The sequence below is a fragment of the Gallus gallus genome, chromosome 17 (genome assembly GCF_016699485.2).
Source record: "Gallus gallus isolate bGalGal1 chromosome 17, bGalGal1.mat.broiler.GRCg7b, whole genome shotgun sequence".
NCBI classification, from domain to species: domain Eukaryota; kingdom Metazoa; phylum Chordata; class Aves; order Galliformes; family Phasianidae; genus Gallus; species Gallus gallus.
The window spans coordinates 56,768-82,582 of NC_052548.1; the positions used below are offsets into that span (position 1 = coordinate 56,768).

The 25,815-nt window shown below is 56.2% G+C and overlaps 1 protein-coding gene and 1 long non-coding RNA gene across 3 annotated transcripts; one reads left to right on the forward strand and one right to left on the reverse strand.

Moving 5' to 3' along the window:
- The first annotated feature begins 10,551 nt into the window (after positions 1–10,551).
- Positions 10,552–11,194, forward strand: LOC121107072. Its single transcript, XR_005840464.1, has 2 exons — positions 10,552–10,982; positions 11,058–11,194. It is a non-coding gene; the product is annotated as an uncharacterized LOC121107072 (long non-coding RNA).
- A 5,911-nt stretch (positions 11,195–17,105) lies between these two features.
- On the reverse strand, positions 17,106–19,532 carry LOC121107069. Of its 2 annotated transcripts, XM_040649262.2 has the most exons (4): positions 18,943–19,532; positions 18,533–18,656; positions 18,206–18,268; positions 17,106–18,036 (listed from the first exon to the last, which is right to left on the reverse strand). In XM_040649262.2, exons 1-4 carry the CDS (start codon positions 18,994–18,996, stop codon positions 17,903–17,905), a joined length of 375 nt encoding a protein of 124 aa, XP_040505196.1. In that variant the 5' UTR covers positions 18,997–19,532; the 3' UTR covers positions 17,106–17,902. The 2 variants fall into 2 exon arrangements, with proteins under 2 accessions (XP_040505196.1, XP_040505197.1); XM_040649263.1 differs by having other exon boundaries at positions 18,206–18,656; positions 18,943–19,176.
- Between the last annotated feature and the right edge of the window lie 6,283 nt (positions 19,533–25,815).

The following is a 25,815-nucleotide window of genomic DNA, read 5'->3' on the forward strand; positions in this document are numbered from 1 at the left end:
TTCTTTTTAGATTGTGCCAACGCTCCTAAAAGGTACTTTGGTCCATACCGTACCATAACCCGTATGGGGAGGTCGGGGTCACGTCTCCGAACACTGCCGTGTATAATGCTGTCCATAATCTGTTGTTTGTGCTGCGTTGTCACCGTTACAGGCTGGGCCGGGTCAGTGCCCCGTAACAAAGGTCGCAACGACTCTAAGGGTTCGTTTGGGATGCCCACCACAGGGCGCAGCCACTGTAAGTCCCCCATTAACCTTTGGGCATTGTGTAGAGTCTCTATTTTAGTATTCAGTTGCCGTTTCTGTGGGGTTACTATCGTGTTGGTCAGTGTCCATCCTAAGTACTTCCAGGGCGCGGGGAGTTGTACCTTTTCAGGGGCAATCATAAGTCTTTCCCTATTTAGGGTCTTTTCTATTTGCCAAATTCATTCCTGTGTGAAGGCCTCTGGCTGGGCAAAAAGGATGTCATCCATGTAAGGATAAATGGCCATTTGTTTCCATTCTCACCCGGAGTGGTTGTAGAGCGTGATGGACATATAGTTGACATCGCGTGGGGCTATTTTTCATCCCCTGAGGTGATACTGTCCATTCAAATCGTTGATCAGGGTGTTCTCGATTCAATGCAGGCAATGTGAAGGCAAATCGTTTAGAGTCCTGAGGGTGCAGGGTAATAGTAAAGAAACAGTCCTTTAAGTCACTAATTAGTAATGGCCAATTGTAAGGTAGCATGGCAGGATTGGGCAGGGCGGGTTGAAGTGCCCCCAATTGAGAGAGCACATCGTGGCCAATTAAGCATTGAACGGTGGGGGGTGGGGGTGCCACCGAGACAGAGGTGTGGACTACTTGTTCATCAAGGTGGATTTGCAGGGGAGGTGACTTCTTCGTTAAGGATAGTCTGCCTGTACCCGTCACTGTGGCTATGGCCACTTGCAGTGGCCAATGAGGCGGCCAAATTCCTGGGCTCACTATGCTGCTGTCGGCCCCTGTATCTAATAGACCTTGAAGTTTGATTTCTTCCTCTCTGTATTTAAGTGTCACTGGTTTTTTAGGTCGATCATGCAAATTTAGTGATAGCAACGCTAAGCCCCCTGAGGAGCCAAACCTTTGCTCCCCTCGGGGAGACGACAGACACGGGGTTAAGGCTTTGGTCAATTGCTCTAGGGGTACTAAATGTGCTATCCATTGCCCTTTCTCCATTTTTATTGGAGGAAACGGGGTGTATGCCATCATCTGGATCTCGCCCTGAAAGTCCGCATCTATTACCCCGGGGAGGACAAAAAGTCCGAGCATCGATGCCGAAGAACGCCCCAATAGAAGGGCCCCAACGGCGGTTCCATTTATCATTACTGCAAAAAATGATGGGCGTTCCTTTTTCTTCTTCTCTCAATGACTGCATTTGCTCTCCCCTTCTCTCTCTGCTCTCCTGCTCTCTGCACACGCCTGCCCACTTCTTACATCTTTATTTCTTCTGTTGAACTCCCATCTTCTTCATTTCTCTTCCTTTCTACCCTTGGGATCCCTTCCCTGATGCCCCTTCCCTCCCTTCTCTCTTCTGTCTTTTCTAATTTCTCCTTTTCTAATTTCTCCCCTCTGCTGTCTTCCTCTCCTCTACCCGATCTTTTCCCCATACTCTTCTCTCTCTTTTCTCTGCACCATTATTTCTCTTTATCCTTCTCCTGCACTTCTGTGCTCTGCTGTTCCCTCCTCTCACTCCTCCTGTACCCATTACTCCCCTATTCCGATTTCCGGGGCTTTTCCCACCGCCAGCCTGGGACAACACAGAGCTCCACAGTCCCCAGCAGCACCCCACGTCCCCCTCTGGGCTCCTGCTGTACCCCCCTATTTCCTTTCTCAGGCCTCCCCTGGGTTCTCAGCCTCCCACAGTCCCTGACAGGACCCCCATCACCTTCCCAGGATCCCCATAGCCCACCAAGGAGGAACCCCACAGCAATCCACATCTCAGGATGGGGCTCCAGCTGTGCCCCGATGCGTTCATTCAAGAGAGGAGAATGAATGAGCGTAACGGGGGCACCTTTCCTCCTGACATTGCCCACCGCCTGCGTGTTGGCTGTGCCATGCCAGCAGCGTTTTGTCCTTGAGCTGTGAGTGCAGGTATGTGTGCATACGGGGGTGTGCAGAGATGGTGCTGAACATCAGAGCGTGCATTGCACGTGGCTGTGTGCACAGGTGCTTGCAGGTGAAAGTTTTGCATGTGTGCGCATGCACTATGGCATGTGTGCAAGGCTGGAACAGCACTCGTGTCGTCGCATTGCACGTGGGTGTGCAAAGGGATGGAGTGCACGCATGTGTGTGTATGCATGAACATGGGAGAGTGCATCAAGGTCTTTGCACAAGGCCTTTTGTTTTATCACACTTTTGCGTGCACATGGATGGAGTGCGCTCACAGGGCTGTACAAGGATGCGATTGCACGTGTGTGTGAATGCACTGGTGTGTGTGCAGGGAAATCTTTGCACGTGGGTGTATGGTTCTGCACACATCCCTGCACACAGATGCGCGTGCAAGGGAGCAGCGGAGACTTCTGGGAACAGGAGATTGCTGGGAGCGGCTGAACTCCCATGAGAGTGCTGGAGAGCACAGGGCCGGGAAGCACAGCTCCGCAGCACTGCGCTCTGCACAACAGCCTGCAGGACGGCACGGAGCGCTGACAGAACCAGGACACAGCGCCATAGCAGGCACTGCAAAGGAAACAGCTCCATCCCAGCCGCAACAGTGACAGGCAGGCAGGCACTGGGGAGGGCTGCACGGCAGAGGGACGCCCTCTGAGTGCCACAACATGGAGCGCTGTCTGCAAGCAGAACAGTGCCAGGATGGCAGCCTGGTGGTCCTAAGCTGCAGAGATGCTGCTCTGGACCAACAGCCTGTCATTGTTTCAGAAAACACCGTCCTTTTGCTGAACTTTGCTCGTTGTACACCCGTCATCACAGCAAAAAACGCTCGGTGCTGCCCTGGGAAACTCAGCAATCTCCACAGCGTTGCTCTCCAAGTTAGCACGCTCGTGGCCAGGCTTTGTTCCCTGCAGCTCTTTGCACGTGCTTTGCAGACAGTCTGTCTGTGGGCAGTGCAAAGGACTGCTGCCTCCGTTGCATCACTGGACGGCAGCATTCGCTGACGGAGCTGTGGCAGTTCTGAGCGAGCGCCGCGAGACCAATAACGAGGAGGTGGTGCAGCAGCTCTCCGAGTGCCGCTGGACAAATCAGGCCGTGCGCTCTCTGTGAATCTATAAATTTGACTGGTTTTTATTGACTACATTTGAAGGTGGAGTGCCGAGATGGGCGGCACTCAGCGCTGCCCTGTAATGCCGCGCACTGCAGAAGCTGCTGCCTGCTGACGCTCCTCCTCTCAGTCCTTCAGCTGCAGCTTCTGCATCATCTCCACAAGGCTGTCCACTGCGGAGGCCTGGGAAGAAACGGAGCGAGGGTAGAAACAGGACACCACTTCCCTCGGGATTTTACAGTCTCTTCCTTTCATGTGTGACAGACGGAGGCCCTGAGAACAACAAGAGCCGTGTCTGTGTTCACCAAGGACTCACCTCGGCACGTGCAGCGTCAGCTCTGAGGGCAGCCTTCTTCAGCTCCACTCTCCTCTCTTTTCGTTGTCGTCTTCTTTCTGTAAGGCAAGAAGAAGAGATGAATTCATTTTGTCTACAGTGAAATGGCAGAAACATCCATGCCGTACAAGCAGAAGGCAGCAAAAAGACGGAGGAAATGGGACTAGGAAGCCTCCCAGTGAATGACATTTCCAGGAGGCGTGCAGAAGACCACCATGGAGTTAACGGGAAGAGACAGGGTTACATGTTCTGGCACCTCACTGCCTTTGGACTTTGTAGCCTTCCACTCTTTTCCCCTCCACAGAGAAGGAAAAAGCAAAGCCAACCCTAAGCAAACTCAGTGTGCTCGCACAGGGAAGCGCCTCAGCACGGCGGGTACCACAGCACCTTCTCACCTCTTTGCTTGGAGCTCCGAGCAGCAGCAGGCCCAGGGTGTGCTGCTGGAGCCGGCACGCCGTCTCCACTCGGCCCCCTCACTCTCTTATTGGAAGGCAGCTGCACTGCTGTTGGTTTCCCTTCCTCCAAGGCCTTGCGTTTACATCCAGCCTGGGTGTTGGAGACAGAGCGGGGGCACACGGCAGGGGAAGGTCTTCCCCCTGTGCTGGGACCTGCTCTTCTAAGAGGACCTCCAGCCTGCAGAGGAGCTTGAGCTGCTGCTCGTTGACAAGCTCTCTCAGTATGGACCTGCTGGACCACTTTGACATAGATTTTGTCATTTGGCTCAGCACCAATCTCTGTTAAGAAAGGAAAGACAAGGAGATTTAATGAGAGCCCAACACTACTTTCAGTCAGCAAAACGGGTCACAATCCTGGGACATCTCATCTCAAGTGCTCACGGTCATGGATCTTAGGATCTCGGCTGAACTGTGGGGTCACATTTCTAATCAGCACAGGAATGCTAACTGTACATGCCAGGGATTAAGACCACAACCAACACACAACGGCCACAGTCCCAGGAAAGGACGGACAGAAAGCCTCACTAGAGAGACAGTGCACCAAACCCAGGTGCCTGCTGTGTGTCTGTACCTCTCTTGGGTGCTGTGCCACACTGGGCGCTTCTGCCTTGCCTTTCTGCAAGGCTGCGCTTTGCTGGAAGGCCGCTCGCATCAGCTTCTGGCAGAAAGGAGACAAGACAGACATGAAGAGCATCTCTGTGGCGGAAGATTTGAGCACAGCCAACCACAATCTTCTGGTCTTCAAGAGCAGTTTCTTCAGCTTGCCTTTCTGCTGCTACAACATTATGCCGCTTCTGCAGTCAGCACAGCTCGCAAGAGCTTCTTACCTGCGGAGGCTTTGCGTTTCCAGCCTTGCCCAGCACCACTCCATGGACGCGCAGGCTCCGTCCCTACAACAACAAATGGTGTGTTGATTTCACAGACACCAGCAGGCAGCAGAAGTACTGCCCAGTATGCCCACGTCCCCCCAGAAAACAGAAAGAGGCTACTTGGACAGCCCAATCACAAACTGATTGAGAGTTCACTTCTCACTGCTCCTTCCTGCACTCCAAATGGATGCTCACTTGTCATCCCCTGCAGCACTGCACCCGCCCAGAAGGAATACTCAAAATTCATTCCTCCACACTTCACGACAGAGGGCTGAAGAAACTCACTTCTGTATGGCATGAAGGACCGTCCGTCCCTGTTGCGTCCCTCTGTGCGCTGGAAGGCGCGGTCGGATCTCTGGCAGCCTGCTGGCTGCTGCTCCCAACCGCGGGGAACCGCGCCGCGCCGCTTCTGAAGAGAGAAAGGAAGAAACGGTGGTGGGAACGGGCAGCCAAGGCTTGCAGAGAGGTTCCAGATCGGTGCCAGAGAGGGGATATCAGAGTGCTGAGACACTGATTATCACTAAGGGAAAAGACGGCCTGAGCCACGTCCGCATTGTTAGCCCAGGCTGTCAGCAGTGAGCGCTGAATGCAACCGGTTACTGAGGTCACCAAGGACCAGCAGGGCTCCCCCTGCTCCGTCCCTTCCCCTTGAGAGCAAGAGAAAGGAAGAACCAAGCAGAAGAAGCCCAGCCATACCTTGCCACTCAGACGGCAGTAATTGGAACCGCGGTCGTCTCCGTGCTGAGACATGGCCGCTGAAGGCTCAGAGGATGATGAAGTTCCCAGGCCTCTGTGCACAGGAACTTCCCCGGCCCTTGCAAAGAGCTGGCTTCCCTCTTCCTCCGACTGCCTCGATCCAAAATCTCCCTTGGGCACAGGAACCCTGCAGAGAGTACCGACGAGTGCACACGCGGTGCTTCTGACGGGCTCTCACAGGGTGATCTGTTCCACGGAAGGCCCAGAGCTCAGCCTCGGTGTGCAGCACGCTCACCAGAGCACCAGCTCTGCTCACCAGCTGTGGCGGAAACGCTGCCACCCCAGCAGTGATTGTGACCTCAGCGAGTGCCCGCATCGCTTCCGTGCTTTCATCATAAGCGAAGGAAATGGGCGACTCCCTGATCCACATCTTAGGAAACCAACACCAGGGTCACCCATTGGGGTTATTTGAATAATGGAGAAGTGAAGATGACTCTTGTGCAGCCCAATATAAAACCAGTCAAGACCAGTATGGCCTCCGAGTGGTCAATGGAGTCCCAGGGGAACCCATAGAAAACAGAAACCCAGGGCCTGTGCCAGCATCTGTGTTTGGGGCTTTGAGTCCCAGGGCTGATGTCAGCCTCTCCGGCTGTGGCTTTAAAGTCCCAGGGCCAGTGCTGGGCTCCCCGCCTGTGTCTGTGGCCTCAGGCCCTTGGCTGCTTCTGGCCTCTCTAGCTGGGGCTGTGGCTTTAAGCCCCTGGACTGGTTGCAGCCTTTCAGGCTGTGGTTTTGGTCCCCAGGATTGGTACCAAATTTGAAGAAACCAACAGGAGGCTCACCCCATGGGGTTCTGTGAAGCATCAGAAGAGAGAAATACACACGATATGTTGTGTAGCCAGGCTGGGTCACCCTCTCACTCAGGCGCTGCATGACTGGAAGCAGGAGTCGTTTCCCCCAGGCTGCTTCCAGACTGGGGTCATTGGAGACAATGGCTCTATGGGGTCTATGGGGACATTGGAGTCAATGGGGTCATAGGGGTCTAGGGGGTCATTGGGTTCAATATGGTTACTTGGGTCAGTAGGGGTCACTGGGGTCAGTGGGGTCATTGGGGACATTGGTGTCAATGAAGTCATTGGGATCAATGGGGTCAATGGAGTGAATGGGGATAATGGGGTCAGTGGCGGTTATTGGAGACAAATGGGTCATTGGAGTTACTAGGGTCATTGAGGCCATTGGGGGTCACTGGGGTTAATGGGGTCTGTGGTGTCAATGGGGTTACTGGGGTCAATGAGGTCATGTGGGGTTAATGGGGTCAGTGGGGTAAATGTGTTGTTGGGGTCATATGGGGTCATGGGTATCATTAGAAACATGGGCATTGGTGGGGTCAATGGGGTCCTTGGGGTCATTGGGGTCAATGGGGCCATGTGGGATCATTGAGATCATTGGGGTTATAAGGTTCATGTGATGTCACTGAAGTCATTGGCTCAAAGGGGTAATTGGGGTCAGTGGAGCCAATGGGGTTATTGCAGGCCAGAAGGGTTTGGGCTTCCAAGCAATCACCAAGCTTTTGGATGAGCCAGCCCTCTGCTTTTTGTGAGGACAGACCCCAACGAGCCCACATAACCCGAATAACCTCCTTGACCCCCACAGACAAGTCCTCCTTGGAAAGCCATCTCGGCAAGGGCAGAATAGCGCTGTTCTTGGGCCGCAGCACTCCATGGCCAGGCGCTGCTCAGACGCTGGGGCTGCATTTCCTCCTGGGCACCCACACATGCTGCGATTCCCCTGCAGGTTCCTGCCGGGTTTGTGGCTTCCTGCTGGGGAACTCCTCATCTTCTTCTGTAAGTCGGGCTGCAGGTCCAACCACCTGCAAAGACCGAGGCAAAGCTCTCACTGAGCGCCTCAGCCTTTGCCATGGCTGCCCACTGCCTTTCATCCGAGGGAGCGCTCTCCTCGGCCCGTCTCCTCCTGCCTGTGGAGCTGCAGATGAGGCTGCACGCGTCTTTGCACGTGCACTGCATGTGCAACGGGATGGGGTTGCATGTGTGTGCGTGCATGTGGTTGCACGCAGGGATGGGGCCACACACGCGTGTGTGCTGTGGGCAAACAAACCGCTGTGGTGCTTCAGGGAGAGCCTCACCGCCTTTTTGCTGCTCCCGGCAGCGCCTCGCCGCCATTCTTTGCTTCTTGGAGCCCCTTCCCGTCGCTGCCGCTGCTTTGGGGGTGTCCGCTCCACTCCCAGCTTGGCGCACGCCCGTTCCGGCCTCTCATTGGTCAGCGGCAGCTCCGTCCCACCTCCGATGGCCTCTCATTGGTCAGCAGCAACTTTGGCCCCTGTCCGTACTGTCATTGTTCAACGGCAGCTCCGTCCCGCCCCTGGTTGTTTCTCACAGGTCAGTGGCAGCTTCATCTCCATCCAGCCTCTCATTGGTCAGCGGCAGCTCGGTCCCGCCCTCCTTGGCCTCTCATTGGTCAGGAAAAGCTCTGGACTTTCTTCGGCCTCTCAGTGATTAGCGGCATCTCTGTCCCGCCCTTGGTGGCCTCTCATTGGTCAGCGGCAGCTCCAGCCCGCCCCCGGTGGACTCTCATTGGTCAGATGCAGCTCTGTGTCACCCCTCTGGACTCTCATTGGTCAGTGGCAGCTCCATCCTATCCCCACAGGCCTCTTATTTATCATTCTTTGCTTCTTGGAGCCCCTTCCCGCTGCTGCCGCTGCTCTGGGGGAGGGTCCGCTCTGCTCCCAGCTCAACGCCGGCCCGTGCCGACCTCTGATTGGTCAGCGAGAGCTCAGTCCCGCTCTCGGTAGACACTATATGGTAAGCAGCAGCTCCGACCCGCCCTTGTTAGCCTCTCATTGGTCAGATGCGGCTCCATCCCTCCCCCCGTTGTTTCTCATTGGTCAGCAGCAGCTCCATCCCACTCCCGTCCAGCCTCTCATTGGTTACAGGCAGCTGGGACTAATGCTGGCCTCTGATTGGTCAGCAGCAGCTCTGACCCACCCCCGGTGGACTCTCATTGGTGATTGACAGCTGCATCCCGCCCCTGCTGGCTCTCATTGGTCAGCAGCAGCACTGACCCACCGCCGGTGGCCTCTCATTGGTCATCGGCAGCTCCATCCCGGTCCTGCTGGCCTCTCATTGGTCAACGGCATTTCTGGCCCGCCCCTGGCCTCTGATTGGTGAGCGGAAGCGCCACCGGCTCCAATTGGCTGAGGGGCAGAGCGCGCCGTTGGCAACCGGCTTGGAATCGCCCAGCTGTCCCCTCAGACGGCAGCCCGTGGCCGTCCCCTTCGCCTTGGGATGCGGGGATTTGGGGCGGCTGAAGGAGTCGGGGCCCCCACCGCTGTAGCGCTGCTGCCCCCATTAGGGCCTGGAACCCCGAGCCTCCAGCTGCTGCTCGCATGGTGCCCCCCAGGGCTGAGGTGGTCTGTGGGTGGAGGGGCAGTGGGGGAGATGTGGTGGGGATGTGGGAGCTGAGGGGCTTTGGGGGCTATTGGGGGATGTGGGAGGATATGGGGCTGTAGGGTGCTGTGTGGGGATCTCGAGGGATATGGGGATATCGGTGGGTTTTGGGAATAGAGGGGGATGGAGGGATGTGGGGCCACAGGGGGTGCTATAGAGGGATGTAGGGCTGTGCGTGGGTTGTAGGAGGAGATGGGGCTGTAGGGGGCTGTGTTGGGAATCCAGGGAGGGTGTGAGGGGCCATGGGGAGGCCAGAGGGAGAAATGGGAATGTAGGGGCTATGAGGTAGGGCTTTGGGGCGACAGGGGGCTGTAGTGGGTTACAGGGGTGGATATTGGGGGATATGGGGCTGTAGTGCTCTGTGGGGGCGGGAGGGATGTGGAGCTATCGGGGGCTTTAAGGGGGCTGCAGAGGGATATAGGGCTGTGTGGGGGTTGTTGGAGGATATGAGGCTATAGGGCGCTAGGGTGGCTCTAGGGGTGGGTCTAGGGGAGTGTGGGGCTTTATGGAGCTTAATTGTGTCTCTAGGGGGGCTATGGGTCTCTAGAAAGCTGTGGGGGACTGTAGAAGGGGTATTGGGGTATATGGGAAAAGAGGGGGATGTGGTTGGGATCTAGGGATCTGTGGGCAGCTATTGGGGGATATGGGGCTCTAAAGTGCTGTGGGGGCTTTAGAGCTATATGGGGGATATAGGGGGATTTGGTTCTCTAGGGGGCTGTGGGGGTATAGGGGTGATATGGCTCTGTAGGGGGCTTTGGGAGGAGCTCCACGGTTCTATGAGGGAGCTGTAAGGGCTATAGGTGTGTTCGAGGGGGATATGTGGCTTTAGGGGTTTGTGGCAACATGTGGGAGGGTTGAGGGTGCTAGGGGTTGGGGGGGGCTGTAGGGACGGATGTTGTGCTGTAGGAGATTGTGGGGGCCTGAGGGAGGATATAGGGTGTCTGTGGGGATACAGGGGAGATATGGAGTCTAGAAGGGTTCTAGGGGGATATGAGGCTGGATATGGGAGAGTGTGGGGGGCTCTGGAGGGAGTCTAGGGCCAGTGTGGGTCTGTGGGGTGCTATAAGGGGAGATTGGGCTTTAGGGGCTGGGGGACTGTAGGGAGGGTCTTAGGGCTGTAGAGGGGACATGGGGTGCTATGTGGCTGTAGGGAGCAGGGGAATATTATGACGCTGTAGGGGGCTATTGGGAAAGCTATATGGTTCTATGGGGAGGCTATAGGAGCTTTATAGGTGGTTATGGGGCTTTAGGGAGCTGTGGGTGGTCTGTAGGAGGGTTCTAGTAGGGTAGGAGGCTATAGGGGGCTGTGGAGGGGATATAGGGAGATATGGGGCAGTAGTGAATTTTTAGGGGGTTGTGGCGGGCTGTAAGAGTGTATAGGATGATAGGGGGCCAGGGGGGGTCTGTAGAGAGGGATGTTATGCTGGAGAAGGTATGGGGGGCTAAAATGGGGCTTTGGGGGTTACAGAGGGGCTGTGGTGGGCTATTTGGGGATATAGGGAGATATGAGGCTATAGGGAGTGTTTGGAGGATGTGGTCCTCTAAGGGGCTGTGTGGGTCCATAGGATGATCTGGAGCTATAGGGTGATCTCTAAAGGGATGTGGGGCTAGAAGGCTCTCCCTTCCTTCTTTCCCCCCTTTCCACAGCAGGGAGGGTGAAATGCTAGTCATGAAATTGAAACTGGAACTGAAGTTGTCTTGGAATAGAATATGATGCTTTTGTGGTCTTCAATCTGAAACGTGTTTTCTCCTTGGGCTTGAGGTAATCTGTTTATGTTTAATGATTATGTTTAATAATCTAATCATGTTTCATAATGCCTTTTGAAAAGGTTTCAGTGTGCAGTCTGCTGATCCAAAAGAAAGAAGGCGGCTTTTGGAGGACATAATCATGGCGAGTCGAGCTGCTGCTGAACCTCCCCTTCCAACATCCAGCAGGTGAGGACGCTGTGCATCTCAGCCCTCCCTCCCTGCACGGTAGCAGCGATTCTAATCAAACCTCTGAACTCCCAGGTTTGTTCTGCAGGCCCCGATGATGGCACAGGCATGAAAGAGCCCAGAGCTCGTCGCTGGGGAGAGGCTGCGTATGGCGTTGTGAAGGGAGAGATGGAGGAGGGGTTTGAGCAGCGCTGTGCAGGAATGAACGGCTGGTAAGAGAAGAGGTGTGTGTGCTGAGAGCAAGGGCTGTACGGCTCCTCTCTGTGTTCTCACAGGAAGTGCACGGCAGAGCTCCTTGCTCTCTGTTCTTTCTTGCAAGGCTGCGGCGCTTCAAAGTGCGCTGTGGGTGGGCAGCGCGATGACAGCCCAAGGGTGGCACCAGGAGATGCAGCGCAGCCCTCTGCAGCAGCAGGGTGCATTGATTGGTCTTGCTCATTCTTGAAGGAGAAGGTGTGTTTAGCTGCCAACTTTGGTGGCTCCATAGCATGTGCTGAAGGCTTTGGGGCCCTTCCTGTGTTCCTCACGTCCTGAGGCAGTGAAGGACTTCCCTTGCTCTGTAGGAATGGTTCCTGTGCAAGGGCATGGTCGTCTGCCTGTAGCAGATACTGAAGGTTGTGCTTTTGTGACTGCAGTGATGGAGTTGGCTTTAGAATGGCAATTGCACTCTGCTCACGTGCAGCTCTTTCTGACACAGGCAGGAGTTGGGCAGCGGTACTGCAGCTCCTCTGGCAGCTTTGCAGCTCAGCTGGGAAGCAGAAGATGTGGATGTGAAAGAAGAAGTCCGTTGCTGGGACGTTCCCCTGTTCTTCCCCCAGCTGTCCCCTTGCCTCAGCCTGGATTCCCCTTGCGTTCCTGTAGGATTCCCTTCCATCCCCCTGGCTGCCCCTTGCTTTCCCCAAGGCTGCCCTTTCCTTTCTCATGACAGCCCACCCATCATTCCCTCAGAGCTCCAATATCCCTCCCAGTGTTTCCCAGCAAGACCCCTAGAGACACCCTGTAGCCCCCCACAGAGCCCTGGAGCCCCTCAAGGTACCCCCTCAGACGCAGTACACCTCCCCCGTAGCTGGCCCATACCCACATGGAGCCCCACAGTCCCAGCAGCACCCCATGTCCCCCACTGGGCTTTCCATCATGAATCCTCCTATTTCCTCCCTCAGACCTCCTTTACACCTCCAAGATCCCCCCTGGGAACTCACTGACCCCCATGGTCCCTGACAGGATCCCCATCACCATCCCAGGACCCCCATAAGCCCACCTTTGGCCTCTCCTCCCCCCAACCTGCCTCCAGATCCCGTACAACCTCACAGTGCTGTGGCATGGATGGCTTCTGCAGGTGAGGAATGAGGAGCTGGAGAAGGTGTAGGGCACAGATGTGGGTGAAAGTGAAGTGGGCGGCACTGGGGATACTGGGGAACACGGATCAGAACATGGGTGGATTTGGGGTGGATAAGGGCATATGGACCACAGCCTACAGGAGCAGAGTGCTTCACAGGAGAAGGCAAGGTGTGAGGTACAGATGGGACTTGTGGGTGCAGAGACATGACGTGGCATGGGTACGTGGGGGGTCTGGGGGCTCGTGGGGAGCGGTTTGGGGTCAGAATGGGGGATGTGGAGTGGTGTTGGAGTGCATTCATTGATTTCTTCCTGAGAGGGGATTGGAGTTCCCTGCAGCCCAAAGGTCGGAGCCCTGATCAGTAACCCCACATGAGCCCAGAACCCCACAGAACTCCGCGTGACCCCGAGGCTCCACATGTCCCATAGCGCTGTGAGCACCGTAACCCCATATGAGGCTGTGGGCAGGGATGGGTCTGTTCCTGGCTTGTTCAGAGGGTACTATAAGGTGGCTCTGGGGCCGCTGTAGGTCAGCAGCCTGTATATTCCCCTGATGCTCATCTTGCCCTCATCTTGGGGGGCAAAATGGAGGTCGAGGGGTTTGTTGGTCCATAGCTGGGGGCTATGGAAGAGGTTCCATGAGTGTATCCCATAGCTGCCCAGAGCAGCCCCAGAGTCATCATAGAGCAGCCTCAGAGCAGCCCCATCACTGCCCGCAGCCCATGGCCAGCAGCAGTTCCACCAGCAGCAGTGTGTTGGATAAAGGCAGCTCCCAGGTGTGGCTCTGCTCCAAAGCTGCCCGAAAGTGCTCCTAAAGCCCTCCCATAGGCATCCTTTAATTCCTCCACAACCCCATGAGGCTTCCCCACATCCCAGCACATACACCCAAGTGCCTGTGGGGTGTGCTTAAAACGCTCTCATGCCTGATGTTCCACCAGGCACAGCTCTCAGTGCAGCAGCAAAGCTCATTCCTGATTGCTGTGGCGTTACTGCACTCTGCTCTGTGAGCTCCTTCTGCTCCTGTAGCTCTCCTCCCATGGCACCCACTGCTCTCCTGTTCCCCCTTGGCTGGGCACTGCAGGCTCACAGTCTCCACCACGCATCCGCTGTGCCGTTTTTCCAGAGGAGGTCTATGGCCAACGTGTTCCTTTCGGGCTGATTGTGTGCTTTTCTATGCAGACAGGCAGGCAGGATTTCTTGCAGCTGTTGCACGTGCTCGGGTCTCATGCTCCGTCCTGCAGCTGTGCCTTTTCTCGTGTGCACTCTCCACCTCCCCCTGGTCAGAACGTCCTGGCCCTGCTGTGCTCTGCTCAGCATCTGTCTGCTGCACAATGTACACAGATGTCACACTGAGCCTGCCTTGTGCTATCCCTGCAGATGTTGGATGATTTCCTCTGCCACTCTCCCACCCGTAACCGCTCGGGTGCTTTCCAGCAGCACACAGCTGGCACACAGAGCCATGCTGACCACGGCAGGGTGCAGCTCCTTGTTGCAGTCCCGTAGCGGTGGGTGGCCGTGCCAAAGGGGGATCCCACCGCTGCTGCTCTCCCATCCTTCTGCGCTCGTTCTGCACCACCGTGCATTCCTTTTCCTCAGTGCTGCGCTGCCCTCAGAGTGCTCTGCCCATTTCTCGGGGTCGTTGCAGCAGCTGCTGCAAGTGCTGATGTTGGAGCAGTTTCTTCCCCACCGCGAGATCCCTTCCAAGAGGCACTGCCCCTACTGCTGCAAAGGCCCCAGTCTGGGATGCCCTTTTGTAAGGGGTTGTGTTGTTCGTTCTGCAGCTGACTTGGATTTCTTCTGCCACTGTCCCATGAAGGAGTTGATTTGCTTCAGTCCATCCCTGCTCCTATTCTTGGTTCAAGCCAAGCTCCAGTCCCTTCCCTGGTCTCAGTGGGATCAGTTTGTTCTGTTCTCATGCACTTACAGAAACAGAAGCTACCAACCCACCAAACCCTGGGACAGGTATTTCCCTACAGAAGCATTCATGTCCTTCTCCTGGCCCCTTTGGCCAATTCCCAGCTCTCCAAACTGAGGCGTATGGCTGCAGCCCTCCCCATGGCTTCTTTGGGGCAGCTGTGGGGCAGCCTCACCCCGAGGAGGAGATGCCTTTTCCCCACACGCAGCTGGTTCTACGGACACATGGGGTGAGGACGTGGGGTTGTGGGTCACATGGGGGTCCTGCAGGGTCACAGAGTTATGGGATGATGTGGGGCTATGGGGTCAGATGGGATACTGAGTCACAGTGATGGGGTCAGATGGGGTGACATGGAGTTCTGGGTCACATGGGGTTGTATGGTTGGGGTGAGGTGGGGGCAGGGATCCCAGAGTTATGGGCCACATGGCGTCGGGTCGCAGCGTGATGGGGGCAGGCAGAGTCAGGGAGTCACAGGGTCATGTGGGGGTATTGTTCCCCCAGGGCTGTGGGTCACATGCAGCCATGGGGTCACGCACATAGAGGGCGATGAGGTCATCTTGGGTTATGGCTCATGTGGGGTTACGGCTCAGGGCCCCACCTTTGGGCCACAGGGACCCCCAGTCCCCTCTCAGGATGAAATGAAACCACTCCAACACTGCCCCACACTCCCTCTCCTCTTTTTACCTTAAACCGCTCCCCACATACTCCCATACCCCCTACGTCTCCATACTACCCCATGCCCCTGTGTCCCTCCTGCAGACATCTTGTTTTCTCCTGAACAGCGTTCTGCTCCTGCAGCCCGTTTCTTCATATCCCCCAATGTCCCCCACAAACCACCATAGCTCCTCAAGGACCTTCATCCTCGTACATCTTCCCCCAGCAACCTGGGAACACACAGAGCACCACAGTACCCAGCAGCACCCCACGTCCCTAACTGGGCTCCCACTGAACCCCCCTGTTTTCTCCCTCAGACCTCCCTTACCCTCTTAGCCCCCCCAGGTTCTCAGACTCCCACAGTCCCTGACAGGACCCCCATAACCATACCAGGACACCCATAGCCCACCAACGAGGAACCCTGCAGCAATCCACATCTCCGGATGGTGCTCCAGCTGTGCACCAATGCGTTCATTCAAGAGAGGAGAATGGATGAGCGTAATGGGGCGCCTCTCCTCCTGACATTGCCCACCGCCTGCGTGTTGGCTGTGCCGTGCCAGCAGCATTTTGTCCTTGAACTGTGAGTGCAGGTATGCGTGCATACGGGGGTGTGCAGAGATGGTGCTGAACATCAGAGCGTGCATTGCACGTGGCTGTGTGCACGGTGCTTGCAGGTGAAAATTTTGCATGTGTGTGCATGCACATGGCTGTGTGCAAGGCTGGAGCTGTGCTCGTGTCGTCGTGCACATGGGTGTGCAGAGGGAAGGAGTGCACGCATGTGTGTGTATGCATGAACACAGGAGAGTGCATCAAGGTCTTTGCACAAGGCCTTTTGTTTTATCACACTTTTGCGTGCCCGTGGATGGAGTGCGCACATACAGCTGTGCAAGGATGCACTTGCTCGTGTGTGTGAATGCACAGGTGTGTGTGTGGGGAAGTCTTTGCACTTGGGTGTATGGTTCTGCACACATCCCTGCACACAGATGCGCATGCAAGGGAGCAGTGGAGACTTATAGGAAAAGATTTCTTGGGGCTTTGGAACTCCCGTGAGAGTGCTGGAGAGCACAGGGCCGGGAAGCACAGCTCCGCAGCACTGCGCTCTGCACAACAGCCTGCAGGACGGCACGGAGCACTGACAGAACCAGGACACAGCGCCATAGCAGGCACTGCAAAGGAAACAGCTCCATCCCAGCCGCAACAGTGACAGGCAGGCAGGCACTGGGGAGGGCTGCACGGCAGAGGGACGCCCTCTGAGTGCCACAACATGGAGCGCTGTCTGCAAGCAGAACAGTGCCGGGATGGCAGCCTGGTGGTCCTAAGCTGCAGAGATGATGCTCTGGACCAACAGCCTGTCATTTTTTCAGAGAACGCCGTCCTTTTGGTGAACTTTGCTCATTGTACACCCGTCATCACAGCAAAAAACACTCGGTGCTGCCCTGGGAAACTCAGCAATGTCCACAGCGTTGCCCTCCAAGTTAGCACACTCGTGACCAGGCTTTGTTCCCTGCAGCTCTTTGCACGTGCTTTGCAGACAGTCTGTCTGTGGGCAGTGCAAAGGACTGCTGCCTCCGTTGCATCACTGGATGGCAGCATTCGCTGACGGAGCTGTGGCAGTTCTCACTGAGTGCCGCGAGACCAATAACGAGGAGGTGGTGCAGCAGCTCTCCGAGTGCCGCTGGACAAATCAGGCCGTGCGCTCTTTGTGAATCTATAAATTTGACTGGTGTTTAATGACTACGTTTGAAGGTGGAGTGCTGAGATGGGCGGCACTCAGTGCTGCCCTGTAACGCCGCGCACTGCAGAAGCTGCTTCCTGCTTATGCTCCTCCTCTCAGTCCTTCAGCTGCAGCTTCTGCATCATCTCCACAAGGCTGTCCACTGCGGAGGCCTGGGAAGAAACGGAGCGAGGGTAGAAACAGGACACCACTTCCCTCGGGATTTTACAGTCTCTTCCTTTCATGTGTGACAGACAGAGGCCCTGAGAACAACAAGAGCCGTGTCTGTGTTCACCAAGGACTCACCTCTGCACGTGCAGCAGCAGCTCTGAGGGCAGCCTTCTTCAGCTCCACTCTCCTCTCTTTCTGTCGCTGTCTTCTTGCTATAAGGCAAAAAAAAAAGATGAATGCATTTTGTCATCAGCAGAACCTCAGAAACATTGGTGCCGTACAAGCAGAAGGCAGCAAAAAGACAGAGGAAATGGGACTAGGAAGCCTCCCATGTGAATGACATTTCCAGGGGAACGTGCAGAAGACCACCATGAAGTTAACGAGAAGAGACAGGGTTACACATTCTGGCACCTCACTGCCTTTGGACTTTGTTGCCTTCCACTCTTTTTCCCTCCATGGAGTAGGAAAAAGCAAAGCCAACCCTAAGCAAACTCAGTGTGCTCGCACAGGGAAATGCCTCAGCACGGCGGGTACCACAGCACCTTCTCACCTCTTTGCTTGGAGCTCCGCGCTGCAGCAGGCCCAGGGTGTGCTGCTGGAGCCGGCACGCCGTCTCCACTCGGCCCCCTCACTCTCTTATTGGAAGGCTGCTGAGCTGCTGTTGGTTTCCCTTCCTCCAAGGCCTTGCGTTTATATCCAGCCAGGGTGTTGGAGACAGAGCGGGGGCACACGGCAGGGGAAGGTCTTCCCCCTGTGCTGGGACCTGCTCTTCTAAGAGGACCTCCAGCCTGGTGTGGAGCCTGAGCTGCTGCTCTTTGACATGCTCTCTCAGTATGGACCTGCTGGACCACTTTGACATAGATTTTGTCATTTGGCTCAGCACCAATCTCTGTTAAGAAAGGAAAAATAAGGAGATTTAATGAGAGCCCAACACTACTTTCCGTCTGCAAAACGGGTCACAATACCAGGACATCTCATCTCGAGTGCTCACGGTCATGGATCATAGGATCTTGGCTGGACTGTGGGTTCACATTTCTAATCAGCACAGGAATGCTTACTGTACATGCCAGGGATTAAGACCACAACCAACACACAACGGCCACAGTCCCAGGAAAGGACGGACAGAAAGCCTCACTAGAGAGACAGTGCACCAAACCCAGGTGCCTGCTGTGTGTCCGTACCTCTCTTTGGTGCTGTGCCACACTGGGCGCTTCTGCCTTGCCTTTCTGCAAGGCTGCGCTTTGATGGAAGGCCGCTCGCATCAGCTTCTGGCAGAAAGGAGACAAGAAAGACATGAAGAGCATCTCTGTGGCGGAAGATTTGAGCACAGCCAACCACAGTCTTCTAATCCTCAAGAGCAGTTTCTTCAGCTTGCCTTTCTGCTGCTACAACATTATGCCGCTTCTGCAGTCAGCACAGCTCGCAAGAGCTTCTTACCTGCGGAGGCTTTGCGTTTCCAGCCTTGCCCAGCACCACTCCACGGACGCGCAGGCTCCGTCCCTACAACAACAGATGGTGTGTTGACTTCACAGACACCAGCAGGCAGCAGAAGTACTGCCCAGTATGCCCACGTCCCCCCAGAAAACAGAAAGAGGCTACTTGGACAGCCCAAACACAAACTGATTGATAGTTCACTTCTCACTGCTCCTTCCTGCACTCCAAATGCATGCTCATTTGACATCCCCTGAAGCGCTGCACCCGCCCAGAAGGAATACTCAAAATTCATTCCTCCACACTTCACGACAGAGGGCTGAAGAAACTCACTTCTGTATGGCATGAAGGACCGTCCGTCCCTGTTGCGTCCCTCTGTGCGCTGGAAGGCGCGGTGGGATCTCTGGCAGCCTGCTGGCTGCTGCTCCCAACCGCGGGGAACCGCGCCGCGCCGCTTCTGAAGAGAGAAAGGAAGAAACGGTGGTGGGAACGGGCAGCCAAGGCTTGCAGAGAGGTTCCAGATCGTGCCAGAGAGGGGATATCAGAGTGCTGAGACACTGATTATCACTAAGGGAAAAGACGGCCTGAGCCACGTCCGCGTTGTTAGCCCAGGCTGTCAGCAGTGAGCGCTGAATGCAACCGGTTACTGAGGTCACCAAGGACCAGCAGGGCTCCCCCTGCTCCGTCCCTTCCCCTTGAGAACAAGAGAAAGGAAGAACCAAGCAGAAGAAGCCCAGCCATACCTTGCCACTCAGACGGCAGCAATTGGAACCGCGGTCGTCTCCGTGCTGAGACATGGCCGCTGAAGGCTCAGAGGATGATGAAGTTCCCAGGCCTCTGTGCACAGGAACTTCCCCGGCCCTTGCAAAGAGCTGGCTTCCCTCTTCCTCCGACTGCCTCGATCCCAAAATCTCCCTTGGGACAGGAACCCTGCAGAGAGTACCGACGAGTGCACACGCGGTGCTTCTGACGGGCTCTCACAGGGTGATCTGTTCCACAGAAGGCCCAGAGCTCAGCCTCGGTGTGCAGCACGCTCACCAGAGCACCAGCTCTGCTCACCAGCTGTGGCGGAAACGCTGCCACCCCAGCAGTGATTGTGACCTCAGCGAGTGCCCGCATCGCTTCCGTGCTTTCATCATAAGCGAAGGAAATGGGCGACTCCCTGATCCACATCTTAGGAAACCAACACCAGGGTCACCCAATGGGGTTATTTGAATAATGGAGAAGTGAAGATGACTCTTGTGCAGCCCATTAAAAACCAGTCAAGACCAGTATGGCCTCCGAGTGGTCAATGGAGTCCCAGGGGAACCCATAGAAAACGAAACCCAGGGCCTGTGCCAGCATCTGTGTTTGGGGCTTTGAGTCCCAGGGCTGATGTCAGCCTCTCGGCTGTGGCTTTAAGTCCCAGGGCCAGTGCTGGGCTCCCCGCCTGTGTCTGTGGCCTCAGGCCCTTGGCTGCTTCTGGCCTCTCTAGCTGGGGCTGTGGCTTTAAGCCCCTGGACTGGTAGCAGCCTTTCAGGGCTGTGGTTTTGGTCCCCAGGATTGGTACCAAATTTGAAGAAACCAACAGGAGGCTCACCCAATGGGGTTCTGTGAAGCATCAGAACAGAGAAATACACACGATTGTTGTGTAGCCAGGCTGGGTCACCCTCTCGCTCAGGCGCTGCATGACTGGAAGCAGGAGTCGTTTCCCCCAGGCTGCTTCCAGATTGGGGTCATTGGAGTCAATGGGGTCATTGGGGTCTATGGAGACATTGGATTCAGTGGGGTCACTGGGGTCAATGGAGTCACTGGAGTCAATGGGGTCATTGTGGTTATGTTGTCATTGGGGTCAATGGGGTCATTGATTTCAAAGGTGTCATTGGGGTCCATGGAGTCATTGGAGTCAATGGGTTTATTAGGGTCAATGGGGGTCACGTGGGCTCAATGGGGACACTTGGGCAATGGGGGTCATTGTGGTCAGTGGGGTCATTGGGGTCAATGGGGTCATTGAGCTCAATGGTGTCATTGAGGTCTATGGTGTCACTGGCATCAATGGGGCCTTTGGGGTCAATGGGGGACTTTGGGGTCAATGGGGGCTGATGGGGTCATTGAGGTCATTGAATTCAATGGCGTTATTGAAGTCAGTGGAGTCATTGGAGTCAATGGGGTCATTGGAGTCAACAAGGTCTTTGGAGTCAATGGGGTCCCTGTGGCAATGGGGGTCATTGGGTTCAATGTGGGTTATTGGGGTCACTGTAGTCAATGGAGTCATTGGGGTCAACTGGGTCACTGGGGTCAATGGGGGTCATTGGGATCAATGAAGGCCATTGGTGTTAAAGGGGTTAGTGGTGTCAATGGGGTCTATGGGGTCACTGAGGTAAATGGGTTGTTGGGGTCTTATGGGGTCATGGGTATCATTAGAAACTTTTGGATCGGTGGGGTCAGTGGGGTCATGCAGGGTCGTTGGGGTCAATGGGGAATTGTGGGATCATTGGGTTTATAAGGTTCATGTGATGTCACTGAAGTCACTGGCTCAAGGGGTCATTGGGGTCAGTGGGGCCAATGGGGTTATTGTAGGCCAGAAGGGTTTGGGCTTCCAAGCAATCACCAAGCTTTTGGATGAGCCAGCCCTCTGGTTTTTGTGAGGACAGACCCCAACGAGCCCACATAACCCAAATAACCTCCTTGACCCCCACAGACAAGTCCTCCTTGGAAAGCCATCTCGGCAAGGGCAGAATAGCGCTGTTCTTGGGCCGCAGCACTCCATGGCCAGGCGCTGCTCAGACGCTGGGGCTGCATTTCCTCCTGGGCACCCACACATGCTGCGATTCCCCTGCAGGTTCCTGCCGGGTTTGTGGCTTCCTGCTGGGGAACTCCTCATCTTCTTCTGCAAGTGCCCCCCAGCGTCACTACTGCCTCCTCTGGTGCCGTACTGGCAGATGCCTCAGCGTTCATGAGCCTGGACTTCCTGCCTCCCATCAGCAGCTGCTCCTTCATTCATACTGCAATACCGTCCACTTCCAGCACCAGCAGAGCTGCAAGGCAGAGAATGGAAACGTGGGATTAATGCAAACGCAGAAGCCCAAGGCTGTCCCACCACCACATATTGCAGCCTTGGAAAGTCAGCTGCAACTACAACCTCTGTCAGAATCAAAACGGGCACCGTACATTAAGGGTGACCTCTGAACTGAAGGAATTACCGCAGTCGGAAATACATACTGAAATTGCTCATTTATCTGTAGGTGGTTACCTCTGAATTCTTCGGCTTTTGGGAAAATGTGGACTTGGAATTGAAGGATACAAGGAAAAGGAGCAGCACTTGGCAACTCCTGCAAACTGAGCAGTGCGGGGAAGATTGTGTCATTTCTTCTCCTGGCCCACAAATTCAGTTTCCTTCCTTAAAAAGAGAAGGGAAAAAGAGCCTGACATAAAGGAGACACAGTGCAGTCTCACTCTGTTCAAAAGCATTCCCCCTTATCCTATCACTATCCACCCTCATAAACAGCCGGTCCCCCTCCTGGTTAGATGCTCCCTTCAGGTACTGAATGGCCACAAGGAGGTCTCCCCGGAGCCTTCTCTTCTCCAGGCTAAACAAGACCAGTTCTTTCAACCTTTCCTCACAGGAGAGGTGCTCCAGCCCTCTGGCCATCTCAGTGGCCTTCCTCTGGGCCCGCTCCATCAGCTCCACGTCCTTCCTGTGCTGGGGACCCCAGGATCTAGTAGAGGGGCACAATCACCTCCCTCTCCCTGCTGGCCACTGCTTTTTGAATGCAGCCCAGCACACAGTTGGCCTTCCGGGCTGCAAGCACACACTGCTGGCTCACATGCAGCTTCTCGCCCACCAGGACCCCCAAGTCCTTCTCTGCGGCGCTGCTCTCAAAGAGATCTTCCCCCACTTTGTATAAATACCTGGGATTGCCACGACCCAATGCAGCACCCTGCGCTTGGCCTTGCTGAACCTCATCAAGTTCTCGTGGGCCCACTTCTCCAGCCTGCCCAGGTCCCTCGGGATGGCTTCCCTTCCCTCCAACGTAGCGACTGCACCGCTCAGCTTGGTGTCATCCGCAAACTTGCTGAGGGTGCACTCGATGCCATCGTCTGTCACTGATGGAGATGCTGAAGAGCACCGGTGCCAAGACCGACCCCCGAGGGACACCGCTTGGGACCGGCCCCCACCCTGGCACAGACCCACTGATCACAACCCTTTGGCTGCGTCCAGCCAGCCAGTTCCTAATCCACTCAACAGGGCACACTTCACATCCACACCTCTCCAGTGTAGACTGCAGGATGTGGTGAGGGACCATGGCAAAGGCCTTGCAGCAGTCCAGGTAGATGACATCCACCGCCCCTCCCCCGTCCACTGAAGCCGTCACTCCATCACAGAGGGCCACCAGATCGGCCAGGCACGATCTGCCCTTGGTGAAGCCATGCTGGCTGTCTCGGATCACCTCTTTGTCTCGGATGTGCCTTAACACAGCTTCTAGGAGGATCTGCTCCAGGACCTTCCCAGGCACAGAGCTGCGGCTCACCGGCCCGTAGTTCCCCGCGTCCTCCTTTCTCCCGTCCTTACAAATGGGAGCACTGTTTCCCTTTCTGCTTTTCCAGTCACCGGGGACTTCCCCAGACAGCCAGGACTTTTCCGATGCAACGGAGAGCGGCTCGGCACCACCTCAGCCATCTCGCAGAAGCCTGGGATGGATATCATCCGGCCCCACGGACTTACATACATTCAGTTCCCCGCGGAGGACTCAGACTTCTTCCGCCGTTACAGGGGGACGGAATGCGCTCCTCTCACCCACACCGAGGGCTTCAGGGTCCCGGCAGGCACGGGAAGCCCGACCACCTGCAAAGACCGAGGCAAAGCTCTCACTGAGCGCCTCAGCCTTTGCCATGGCTGCCCACTGCCTTTCATCCGAGGGAGCGCTCTCCTCGGCCCGTCTCCTCCTGCCTGTGGAGCTGCAGATGAGGCTGCACGCGTCTTTGCGCGTGCACTGCTGTGCAACGGGATGGGGTTGCATGTGTGTGCGTGCATGTGGTTGCACGCAGGGATGGGCCACACACGCGTGTGTGCTGTGGGCAAACAAACCACTGTGGTGCCTCAGGGAGAGCCTCACCGCCTTTTTGGTGCTCCCGGCAGCGCCTCGCCGCCATTCTTTGCTTCTTGGAGCCCCTTCCCGTCGCTGCCGCTGCTTTGGGGGTGTCCACTCTGCTCCCAGCTCGGCGCACGCCCGTGCCGGCTTCTCATTGGTCAGCGGAGGCTCCATCCTGCCCTTGCTGGCCTCTCATTGGTCAGCGGCAGCTCCATCCCGCCCCCGTTAGCCTCTCATTTGTCAGATGCGGCTCCATCCCACCCCTGGTTGCCGCTGATTGGTCATCGAATTCTTCGGCCCACCCCCAGTACTTTCACATTGGTCAGCGACAGCTTTGTCAACCGTCCAGCCTCTCATTGGTCAGAGGTAGCTCTGGACCCTCTCTGGCCTCTCATTGGTTAGCAGCATCTCCATCCCGCACCCGGTGGCCTCTGATTGGTCAGCGGCAGCTCCAGCTCACACCGGTGGCCTCTCATTGGTCAGATGCGGCTCCATCCCTCCCCCGGTTGTTTCTCATTGGTCAGCAGCAGCTCCGTCCCACTCCCATCCAGCCTCTCATTGGTCAGCGGCAGCTCTGACCCACCCCCGGTGGCCTCTAATTGGTGATTGACAGTTCCATCCCGCCGCTGCTGGCTCTCAGTGGTCAGCAGCAGCTCTGACCCACCCCCGGTGGCCTCTCATTGGTGATCGGCAGCTCCATACCGCCCCTGCTGGCCTCTCATTGGTCAATGGCATTTCTGGCCCGCCCCTGGCCTCTGATTGGTGAGCGGCAGCGCCGCCAGCTCCAATTGGCTGAGGGGCAGAGTGCGCCGTTGGCAACCGGCTTGGAATCGCCCAGCTGTCCCCTCAGACGGCAGCCCGTGGCCGTCCCCTTCGCCGTGGGATGCGGGGATTTGGGGCGGCTGAAGGAGTCGGGGCCCCCCACCGCTGTAGCGCTGCTGCCCGCAATGGGGCCTGGAACCCCGAGCATCCAGCTCTGCTCACGGTGCCCCCTGGTGCTGAGGTGGTCTGTGGGTGGAGGGGCAGTGGGGGAGGTGTGGTGGGGATGTGGGAGCTGAGGGGGCTTTGGGGCTATTGGGGTATGTGGGAGGATATGGGGCTGTAGGGTGCTGCGTGGGGATCTCGAGGGATATGGGGATATCGGTGTGTTTTGGGAATAGAGGGGGATGGAGGGATGTGGGGCCACAGGGGGTGCTATAGAGGGATGTAGGGCTGTGCGTGGGTTGTAGGAGATGGGGCTGTAGGGGGCTGTGTTGGGAATCCAGGGAGGGTGTGAGGGGCCGTGGGGATCCTCTAGGGAGAAAGGGGACTGTAAGGGATATAGGGTAGTGCTTTGGGGTGACAGGGGGCTGTAGTGGGTTATAGGGGTGGATACTGGGGGATATGGGGCTGTAGTGGTCTGTGGGGGCTATCGGGAGGGATGTAAGATTATTGGGGGCTTTAGGGGGGCTGCAGAGGGATATAGGGCTGTGTGGGAGTTGTAGGAAGATAAGAGGGGGGCTATTGGTGTGGCTTAAGGGGTGGCTGTATAGGTGTGTGAGTCTTTAGGGAGCTTAATTGTGTCTCTTGGTGGGCTATGGGGCTCTGGAAAGCTGTGGGGGACTGTAGTAGGTGTATTTGGGTATGTGGGAAATGGGGTCTGTGGTTGGGATCTAGGGATCTGTGGGGAGCTATTGGGGGATATGGGGCTCTAGGGTGCTGTGGGGGCTTTAGGAAGAGTTTTAGGGCTATATGGGGGATATAGGGGGATTTTTTTCTCTAGGGGCTGTGGGGGTATAGGGGTGATATGGGTGTGTAGGGGGCTTTGGGAGGAGCTACAGGGTTCTATGAGGGGACTGTAAGGGCTATAGGTGTGTTCGAGGGGGATATGTGGCTCTGGGGGTTTGTGGCAACATGTGGGAGGGTTGAGGGTGCTAGGGGTTGGGGGGGGCTCTAGGGAATGCTGTGGGAGATGGTGGGGGCCTGAGGGAGGATATAGGGTGTATGTGGGGATACAGGGGAGATATGGAGTCTAGAAGGGTTCTAGGGGGATACGAGGTTGGATATGGGAGAGTGTGGAGGGCTCTGGAGGGGATCTAGGGCCAGTGTGGGGCTGTGGGGAGCTGTAAGGGGAGATGGGGCTTTAGGGACTGGGGGACTGTAGGGAGGGTTTTAGGGCTGTAGAGGGGACATGGGGTGCTATGGGGCTGTAGGGAGCAGGGGAATAATATGGGGCTGTAGGGGGCTATTGGGGGAGCTATATGGCTCTATGGGGAGGCTTTGAAGGAAAGTGGGTGGGCTATAGGGGGTTTATACGTGGCTGTGCGGCTATTGGGGGCTGTGGGTGGGCTGTAGGAGGGTTGTAGTAGGGTAGGAGGCTATGGGGGGCTGTGGAGGGGATATCAGGAGATATGGGGCAGTAGGGGGTTGTGGCAGGCTGTGGGAGGGTATAGGATGATAGGGGGCCGGGGAGGGTCTGTAGAGAGGGATGTTATGCTGGAGAAGGTATGGGGGGCTAAAATGGGGCTTTGGGGGTTACAGAGGGGCTGTGGTGGGATATTGGGG

Coding starts and splice junctions, on each gene's coding strand:
- LOC121107069 (XM_040649263.1), bottom strand. CDS start 18,996: ATGTCTCAGCACGGAGACGACCGCGGTTCCAATTGCTGCCGTCTGAGT. Junction 18,657..18,942: donor GCTGCCGTCTGAGTGGCAAG/GTATGGCTGGGC, acceptor TTCTCTCTTCAG/AAGCGGCGCGGCGCGGTTCC. Junction 18,037..18,205: donor GAAACGCAAAGCCTCCGCAG/GTAAGAAGCTCT, acceptor CCTTTCTGCCAG/AAGCTGATGCGAGCGGCCTT.